The 9,849-nt window shown below is 33.9% G+C and overlaps 2 protein-coding genes and 1 pseudogene across 2 annotated transcripts; 2 read left to right on the plus strand and 1 right to left on the minus strand.

The window, feature by feature from the left end:
• LOC104706555 (stress-response A/B barrel domain-containing protein At5g22580) lies at positions 1,949 to 2,623 on the plus strand. Its single transcript, XM_010422752.2, has 2 exons — positions 1,949 to 2,121; positions 2,210 to 2,623. Exons 1-2 carry the CDS (start codon positions 1,997 to 1,999, stop codon positions 2,418 to 2,420), a joined length of 336 nt encoding a protein of 111 aa, XP_010421054.1. The 5' UTR covers positions 1,949 to 1,996; the 3' UTR covers positions 2,421 to 2,623.
• LOC109125898 lies at positions 3,870 to 5,214 on the plus strand (annotated as a pseudogene).
• On the minus strand, positions 5,542 to 8,251 carry LOC104706556 (probable 2-carboxy-D-arabinitol-1-phosphatase). Its single transcript, XM_010422753.2, has 9 exons — positions 7,905 to 8,251; positions 7,578 to 7,683; positions 7,273 to 7,489; positions 7,059 to 7,177; positions 6,744 to 6,836; positions 6,509 to 6,574; positions 6,313 to 6,411; positions 6,084 to 6,191; positions 5,542 to 6,011 (listed from the first exon to the last, which is right to left on the minus strand). Exons 1-9 carry the CDS (start codon positions 8,207 to 8,209, stop codon positions 5,652 to 5,654), a joined length of 1,473 nt encoding a protein of 490 aa, XP_010421055.1. The 5' UTR covers positions 8,210 to 8,251; the 3' UTR covers positions 5,542 to 5,651.

The following is a 9,849-nucleotide window of genomic DNA, read 5'->3' on the forward strand; positions in this document are numbered from 1 at the left end:
GGGGGGGGGGGGGGGGTATTAGCGGATTCAGTGGCATCAACTCTGTAACTTGCGTATCAAGTTTTCAATCCTGTGATCACGTAACAAGATATGATTATGATTATACATTTAATGTAATTAGATATTTCGAGATCTTTTTCTCTTTTTGGTGTATAAAAATTTGTAATGGAAAAATAAATAGGACAACAGAATACTTTATTTTATTTTATTTTTTAAACTTTTCCAAAATTATGTTTTCTTAACAATATATATATATATATATATATATATATGGAAATTGGAATAAAAGAAATTACCAAAGTCAACAGAATCCACTTTTAAAGTTGGTTTCGTTTTCTTTTTTTTATCAACAACATCAGTCTTGGTTAAAATCAAATTTACGCATCTTTTTCTTCGTCTTATGAATCCCACGGGCCAATATTGACGCATGTTCTTAATTTTTTTTTTTTTTCTATAACCATATCGGCCGGCTTGCCATTACGAATACCTTCTCTTTTTTTACAACTGATATATTCTAGAGTTTGATCGAATACATGCACGATGCATGTATACGGAGAATATTACAAAAGAAAAGAAAAAATATATGTGTGGTTATTTTCAGTTCTCGTGGGTACGCCTTGTTGTAGGACATCTCAAATGAGACTTAAGAATTAAGACTTAAGAGTACTTGACGGAATCATTTCTCGACATCACCATAAAATAAATCAAAACACCTCCGTGACCAATAATTATGTCGCCATTAAATCTTTAATATGTTTCCAAATAAAAATAACAATACATGGCCATAGAGAACGATTGAACCAACCTTATCACGCGCTAATTTTTTTGTCATTATCGATGAGAGAAGTTAAGTGGTTATTAACGGTATATACTGTATCATTTTAATTTCTTACTAATGGTAAGATTATTCGGTTGGGAAAATCAAAAGTTTTTTTAATAAAAGGAAAGGCGAATATTAGTGTTTATAAAATAAGTTGCTTCTGTGAAAAAATAGATATTATCGCACGTCACTGTGAAACTCAAAGTACTACCGAATAAATCCAAGAATATGTTATGTATGACTACGATTAATGCATTTCCAATTGGCATGCCAATTTGGTATAGATAATAGATATATAATATATTAGTATGAAAATATAAAAAGAATAAAGTAATTGAAATATCTGGATAAAATTATACAAAACATTTGTATTATTTTTATTTATAATAAATATAAATTTCAACTAAAATGAAACTTTAGTGATACGATATATTAATATTTGGTAAAGCTAGCTAGAACATTATCGTTAGTGATATTTTTATGATACTTCGCATTTTAACCATACCAATTGAACTTATAGAATTTAACGCAATTTACCATATACCAAGATTGTCAAAACCAAAAAAAAAAGGTGGAAGTTATATTATATATATATATATATATACCACTAGTATTTAATAAATTTAAACAACAGAAACAAAGTTTTTAGGAGTTGGGTTTTTGTAGATTAGTCATATATATTTAAATTTGCATTAAAAAAAAAATCATAGATCGTACTTGAGTTCGTGTGGTACGTCCTAGGTAGCTAGTGCGACTTATATGCATCACACAGCTCTACTACACAAGTTATCTTCTTTCGGTGAATGAGAACACAGACATCCAAACCCACTTAACTTCAAAAACTACTCAGAACCTAGAAATTCGAAATACAAATTACAACCTGACAAAACATGCAAGTTGTCAAAAACAAATGAAAACCATACAAAGAAAAAATATGTTTAAATTCAGAGACAAAGAGTCATATAGGTATTGTCAGAAGCAGACAGAAGATTGTACATTGAAATCAAGCACAGCAAAAAAGCATTATTGTTCACACACATGTGTACAGACACACACACGTGTGCATTCACACACGTACATCTTCACATGTGAGCACATACATAGGAATCTCCACCTCTATATAAGAAATGCTTCAACATAAGTAAGTGAAGCTAAAGTAATTAACGAAGTAAGGAAATGGCAACTTCAGGGTTCAAGCATTTGGTGGTTGTGAAGTTTAAGGAAGATACAAAGGTTGATGAGATCTTGAAGGGCTTGGAGAACCTTGTCTCTCAGATCGATACTGTCAAATCTTTTGAATGGTTCGTCATTTGTTTTTAATTTTTTTTTTCAATAATTTCTTCGGATCTCTGTTAACTAAATGATCCGTACGATTTGATTATTAATTAGGGGAGAAGATAAAGAGAGTCACGAGATGCTTAGACAAGGATTCACACACGCATTCTCGATGACCTTTGAGAACAAAGATGGTTACGTTGCATTCACGAGCCATCCTCTTCACGTTGAATTCTCAGCCGCTTTCACTGCCGTCATCGACAAGATCGTGCTTTTGGATTTCCCGGTGGCCGCCGTCAAATCTTCCGTTGTTGTCGCACCGTGAATCTTGTGATGATCATATCATATATATCGAACTTTGTTTCTTAATGTAAACGAGGTTTGAGTTGTTTGGTTATGTATGTTTTGGTTTTGATTTGTTTTGTTTACGATATGCGATGTTAAAGAATCTGGTTTGGACTTTGGATAGAACTTGGAAGTTCATGATTTCTTCAATAAGTGCGTATTAAGTAAAAATTTTAATACTGATTATGTTTTCATGTGAGTATTAATCTGTTTCTTTTTGCTTTTTAATAAGTTATCAGAATAAATAAATAAATAGAAGATACAAAACTTTACACTGCAAAATTTTGGAAAAAAAACCATTAATAGATATTTTGTTATTTCACAAAATATACATAAATGTTTTGAGATTTATCCCCTATATAATAAAACGGAAGTACACAACTTTTTTTTGTAGACTATATAATTTTTATAAGTTAGTTACAAAATAGGTTATACATTAAATATAGGTTTGTTACAAAAAAAACGTTATAGATTAATTGGTCAATTTGTGGACTATATGAATGTACTTAAGAATATCCCAAAAAATCTTCTTAAAGATAATATTCCAATGATTTATACAATTTCCTAAATAAAATTTTTAGTATTTCATATATTGTTACAAAATATATGTTGTTAGACATAAAGATTTATTCTTAGGCGTAAAAAGGAATAAAATTTTGGCAATTTATCACATTTAATCGTGATTTCTGAGATCTTATTGTGCAACTAAAAATAAAATATACCTAAGTATGAGTCATATTAAAAAACTTTCACCAAACATGTTCAAAAATTAAAATAAAAACAAACAAAAACATACCATTTTTCATACATAAAATTACAAAATTAACAATATAAAACTTATAAAATAGGTATTTTTTTTTCAAGTCATTATATTTTGCATATGATTTGATTGCATAATTTTTTATCCAAAAAACTTTTAAAAATAATCATATACATTATATTTTACTCTAAAATTATAATATAAATAAAAGAAATTTTAACCCGTGCCTAAGAAAATAATGTGTATGTACAGTACTACAGTTTAATTGGAAATATCATTTTTTGTTTTTACTAACGGACAATTTGTTGGCTTCAAACCAGAGAAGTCAAAAGGGCCTCCGGCCCAAAAAAAATAGTATTATTAGGGTTTTGTTTGAGTGAAGTAATCAGCAAGTAAACATGATCACAAGAGTAACCTAATTAATACAGTAATCGAGTTACTAGGCCAAAAAGGCCCAAATAAAAAGATCGAAAATATTCAGTTTGATCAGGAGAGAAAGACCTGAGACAACGAGAGGAGAGAAATAAGCCGATTGGCATATAAATAAACCCTAAGAATAGCACTCTCTCATTGGTTTTTTTCTTTTTTTCTTTCTGAGAGATGCGCACGTCACTCATAACCTTGTTAGATTTCACTTTTCATTGCTAACTAAATCCAGATTCAGTTTTGATGGAGGAAAGGAAAGCGAAAAGAAGATCCGTGAAACGATCCCAAGGTTTCTCTAGGCCAAGAGAGGATTTGAAAAGCAAATTACCTGATGCTTTGATAACTCAGATACTCTTGTATCTCCCAACAAATGAGGCTATTAAGACTAGTGTTTTGTCTAATAGGTGGAAAAGTCTCTTGCTTTTGATTTCCGAGTTGGATTTGGACTCTAAAGAGTTCCCAGATCACAATGCTTTTGTGGTTTTTACGGACAAGTTCCTAAATTTCTCTAGGGAACACAAGTCATACTTGCACAAGCTAAAGTTAAGGATTCACAAGGGTGAGTATGATCAGTCTTGCGTCACACGTTGGATAAACTTTGTGTCAAGGCGTAAACTTAAGCATCTTGATGTTGAGTGTCTTCTAGTTGAGCCTAAGTGTTTTGAAGTGATGCCCTTAAGCCTTTATATATGTGAGACACTTCTTAACCTACGGCTTCATCGGGTATCATTTGGTAGGTTTGAGTCTATTTCATTACCTCGCCTCAAAACTATGCATTTAGAACAAAATACATATGCAAATGAGGAGGTTCTAGAGTCGTTTATCTTATCTTTCTCCCTGTTCTTGAAGATTTGAGCATTGTTAGAAGGGTACATGATAATGTAAAAGTTTTACAAGTTCACTCTCAGACACTAACCCGTCTCAGTGTAGGCTTTTCTATTGGTGAGAATGTTGTAGCAGTGCATAGTTGTTCTAAAGAAGAAACAGGGTTTTGGATTGATGCCCCTAGACTCAAGTATCTGTATTTCGAAAATGAAATATCAAAGAGTAAAACCATAAGCAATACGGTTCCTTAGTTAAGGTCAGTTTTGTTGACTCCTGTAGTAGAGGTTCGTATCCTTCTGATGGGTTCGACTTATCAAAGCAACAGGTTGTCCGTAATTTTTTCACTGGTATCTCCAAAGCTATTGATATGATATTCTCTAAGAGTATTATGGAGGTATGTGTCTATAATATATTTATTTGCATCATTCTGTTTCACGAAATTTTGCTAACCCCATAGCCTTCTCTTTTTCCTTTTTCTTTTATGCAAGTAGTTAATCTCTCTGCCTACTTGCAAGTACAACCAATGCCTCAGTTTTGCAACCTGTCCTGTTTGGAAGCAGAGTTTTCTCACTCTGATGTGAGAATTATGTCAACCTTTCTTGAAAGCTGTCCGAATCTAACATCCATCGTCTTGGTGATAACTTGCACTAACCTAGAGTTTTGACTTAATAAGAAATGTGTTAAATTAAACTCATCTTTTAATTTATTAAACTTATGTATTTTGTAGGATTTAACTCATTGTAATGCGTATCAGGATCCATAAGTATCTCGTCCGTGCTTCAGTGTTTGTTGTCATCCCTCGAGTTTGTAGAGAGATTTAAAGCAGATTCAGGGGAAGGACGGCTGAAACTAATGTGTCAAGGTACGTTGTAAAAAACACGGTATAGTTCTTAAGAAATCTCCTTGCATTGCCAACTTGTTGTTCACTTGAGCGATTTCATGCAAAAACCAAGTTTGGTTTACTTAAGAGATCTCCTTGTATTGCCAAGGCCGTCTAACTGTCAAATCGTATAAAGACTTTTAGGTGGCTCTATCTATGATTGGAATTGGATTTTGATTTTGTTGAATTCTATAATGATGTATTTGCAAATACTCTGGACACAGCTGTCAGATGATGTTATAGGATTCCGAACATTTCATGCAATTTTTTTGCTAAAAATAACATTACTGTGATTTTATCGGGTTTAAAGACAAGCTTCTTCAGGCGGGTCTTGTGATGGGGATGCACCACCTTCCAAGATGAGCGGTGTAGTTTGTGCAACGGATTACTCCTTTTCTGCTAGGACCATCCGGAAAATCTATGACGCTGATGCTACCTGCGTCTAGGTGGAACAACCCGAGTCCTTCTTTAGTGAGGTTAAGGCATTGTGCTATGAGCGATATGTGAGCTATTGGAGGACCAACCACCACCATGGTGTCTCCTGGATTTGACTCCTCGTCCGACAGTTCGTCTAAGAGTGATTCCCATGCTTTCCCGGATCTGTTCCATAGAGCTGAAACTGCTTCTTCGTCTAATTGACTTAGCCAACCAGGTTGGATCGATGCAATCACATCGTTATCCTGCAGAATTGAGGGGTCAAAACGATCAAATCAGTGTTCACTTTACTACTGCATCAGGATAAGTAATCTTGCCTTATTGGATTTGTCAAGAACACTCTCAACATTGAGCTCATTCATTTGTTTCGTTTTCAAGTAGCGAGGCACACTATCTACACCCAAACAACCCGCAGCTTCTTGCACCTATCAACTCTTTAAACTGTTAAATAGAAAATAAACAAGATTCCGAAGAAATAGATTTCTTCAAGTCTTCACTTTGTTAAGAAAATTGAAGCTAGGTGGATAGAGATTTTATAAAACTTACGCGGGATATTGCTCCAGCAGTCCCAATGGAGGCTGTATCAGGGCTGCAAACTATTGAACTTACCCTCAGATCAAGAAGAAGCTCTGCGATTTTCTGTGACTGCAATAACAACAAGTAAGCATTTTTGAAGAGTACCTGATGCAGGTTTTAAGAACTATTTTACAATTGTCCTTCACAAAACTCATGTATATGTTACCTGTATCACACCAAGCATGTTCATTGGCTGATCATTAGTGGCTGCTTGGTTAATAACTGCAGAATCCTGTAAGTTGAAAAACGAAGAAATTAGATAAAATTTGACAAAGTCTCCCAACTTTTCTTATCTCAGGAATTAGTGTAAAGAGCCAAACACCTTCCACACGCAGCCAATGGAGTTTTAAATCTGGAAATAAAGATGAGTTAAGAGAATTACGTACGGAACTCATACATACCTCATTATCCCCCTGACCATGGCAGACAAGTATGATCCGCTTACTAGCTTTCCGGCCACCAGAACTTCCACCAGATAGAGGGGAATTAGGTGTCTGCATTATTACTACAAAAACAGTAAGCAGAATTTTGACTACCTCTAATATTTTAAAATTTAAACCCAACTCAAGAATCTTGCAACAACAAAAAAAACTTCACATAACTAAGATGATTAAGACTTATGAGTCTAAGTCAAAGCCAGACATATCTATGAATTAAAGAAGAGCTTCCATGTTCCATAAAAAAAACAAAGGGTAAGCTTGCCTTCCACAGTTTACCTGATTTAGTCGATTAAGACATACATGAGGCGATCCACCATCAGCTCTTGGTGTGAAGTCCAGTACGCTTACACCGCAATTACTCTGCAACAAACTCCTAAAATATTCTGTTCCCAGTCCTATCACATCAACCAAAGACCGCAGAAGTAAAAAAACTCAATAGAGATATCAAAACTCGGCTATGTGCTGAAAGAAGAAGAAACAGAACAAGTACCAATTGCAGTTGCGACAAGAGCCTGATTAATAGCATTATGAGCAACAACAAGAACAGACTTGCTCTCATGAGCAAGAATACCAGGCCAACAGCTTCTAGCACGCGACCATAACTCTCTTACTGGATAATGGCCATCAATGCTAAAGTTTGCAGGATCTTCTTGCCATTCCCTAAAAGCTTCACCGAACTTTTCTTTTCCTTCTTTCTTAAGTAGACCCTAGAACAAAAGTTAAGAACAAGTACAATGACGGGTCTATGAAAATACCTATAAGTCTCCATCATCACATCACACAGCTTAAACTTACTTGAAAAGAGTAAAGATCAATTTCTCTGAGTTCGTAGTTGAAAACCATCTCACTATCTCGACTTCCCCATATGATTTCAGCTGTTTTCTTTGATCTCTTCAATGGACTAAACACACAAATGTATAACAAAATTCAGCCAATCTGCTTTACCAACAACAAAAATCTCCAATACTAAGAACAAGAACACAACAATGCAGTGGATACACTAATCTAACAAAATCAATCTGAATCATCTAAGTGTTTACGAATTCAATCGATCCCCAAACACCTCAATTCGATCTATAGATTTCAAAACCGATTCAATAGACCTAAGGGAAAACGCAGAACCTGGTGAAGCAGACATCGAAGGAGTCTCCGGAGAGCATCTGGCGAGAGATATCGGCCTGAGACTCGCCTTTATTCGTCAAAACGGAGAAATCGGAGCTTCCTTGAATCCTCCCTTCTTCGTTCCACGTGCTCTGTCCATGTCTCACGAGAACAACTCGCTTCGGCGGCGTCTTCGCGGTGCCTTGGTCTTGTAAGCTCGATGATGATCGAATCCAGAAGCGGCGGCGATTCGAAAAAGGCCGGCGGGTTTGGTGGAGGAGACTCCGATTGGGTGAAATCGGACTAGTGAGTGGCAGAGAAATCATTTTATTTTCTTTATTTTTTTTAATTTCGAGAAAATTAGAATATGATTTTTTTTAGTTGATTATCTCTATTTAGCGGGAAGTTCGATTTTTTATCATGCTTTTTTTTTGTTGTCTTGTCGTATTTGGGCCTTCGAGGGTCGGCCCAATATCCCCGATTTTTTTTTTTCGTGTTTATTTAAGCAAGCCTATTTAATGAATAATGAGTTTAATTTGAACAAATACCCCTATTGTTTACATAAATTATATAAATTTTTTAATTAGGTAAATAACCTAGGATCACTGTCAAAATGTTTTAAGAAATATACATGGATTTTAACAAATAATATGCTATTTATATACTACATTCTCCAACGTTATGTTCTTAATTATAAATATAGCACAATTCTGCAGAACACGAAATTTATTTAGTTCAAGGCATGTAAGTTTTATTTTTCTTTTTTTTGTTTGAATTTTTCACTGGAATTATTCCTAAATAATGTTTATAATAATTTGGAAATGTAGCAAAAAAAAAACATAATATCTAACACTTACCAATCCAAAAATGTTTAAAATAAAATAAAATCATTAATAAAGAAAGAAAAGTATGTTAGAATGAACAACTGGGATGTCTCGCATAAAGATTTAAATCAAACTCATGAAGACTTGTTAAAGTCTTAAAGATCAGTGTATTCTTTTTTTTTTTTTATTGTAAATTTTGCAAGTTTAGTTTCATGAATTTTAGGTAAGATCACATTTTTGTGAAATTATATGATTAATTTATCAAACGCAATTATTGTGTTGCCAAATTTTAGATGGTTTGGTGAACAAAGAAAAAAAAAATTGGTCATTGTTTGCATTGATGGACACCCAAATAAATTATCTGTCAATCTGTGGTCGATGAAAACGAACAGGTCTATTATCATTTTTCACTAACTTAGTCCTAACAAAGAGTTTGTCAGTTGTGGTGAGGACGAATAACGAAAACATAAAAACCACAATTCCCCTGGACCAACCATAAAAATACAACAATTTTTTGGTCAGTAGCAATAATGGTACGTAGACAAATTTACCGGTCCACATATTCCGAAACAAAGCTTATACCATCAGAGAAGACTCCTTCGAGTATCCAAAAGAGAAGCAAACGAAACAATTGAATTAGGTTCACGTGTCGTATTAGTGGGACTTTGTTACTTTATTCATAATGCAAAGTCGTAGAACCTTCAATACTAGCGTACTGTACGTGAACATTTAACACGAGCACCTTCTAGTAAATATGAAGTCAATTTTGTCAACAGAGAAAAAAGAAAGTCAATTGTACAAATAATTGGTTTGGTCTCGTCTCGGTTTGATTTGTTTAGGTTTGGAAAAACTCTTACCAATTCAAGTAATTAACAATGACTTCTTTTTTACCACAAGGTTTTCAAATTTTTATTTTCTTACTTTGGTTCTCTTTGGTTTGGTATGTGGCGGAAAAAAAAATATTAACTATAGAGATGACTTTGGGAAAAGAAATGTCGAAAGATGTAAACTCTTTTCAAAATAAAATGTTGAAAGAAAAAATGAGTTGTTTGGTTTGAAACCAAAGCGACCCTAAACCTAATGGTATGAAAGAAAAAAAAATTTGTTTAATTTTTGCTGGCGTGCGACTTTTCTAGGGCTTC

Source organism: Camelina sativa, chromosome 8 (assembly GCF_000633955.1).
Source record: "Camelina sativa cultivar DH55 chromosome 8, Cs, whole genome shotgun sequence".
Taxonomy (NCBI): Eukaryota; Viridiplantae; Streptophyta; class Magnoliopsida; order Brassicales; family Brassicaceae; genus Camelina; species Camelina sativa.

Coding starts and splice junctions, on each gene's coding strand:
- LOC104706556 (XM_010422753.2), bottom strand. CDS start 8,209: ATGATTTCTCTGCCACTCACTAGTCCGATTTCACCCAATCGGAGTCTC. Junction 7,490..7,577: donor TTGATCTTTACTCTTTTCAA/GTAAGTTTAAGC, acceptor CTTTTGTTCTAG/GGTCTACTTAAGAAAGAAGG. Junction 6,412..6,508: donor ACATGCTTGGTGTGATACAG/GTAACATATACA, acceptor TTGTTATTGCAG/TCACAGAAAATCGCAGAGCT.
- LOC104706555 (XM_010422752.2), top strand. CDS start 1,997: ATGGCAACTTCAGGGTTCAAGCATTTGGTGGTTGTGAAGTTTAAGGAA. Junction 2,122..2,209: donor ACTGTCAAATCTTTTGAATG/GTTCGTCATTTG, acceptor ATTATTAATTAG/GGGAGAAGATAAAGAGAGTC.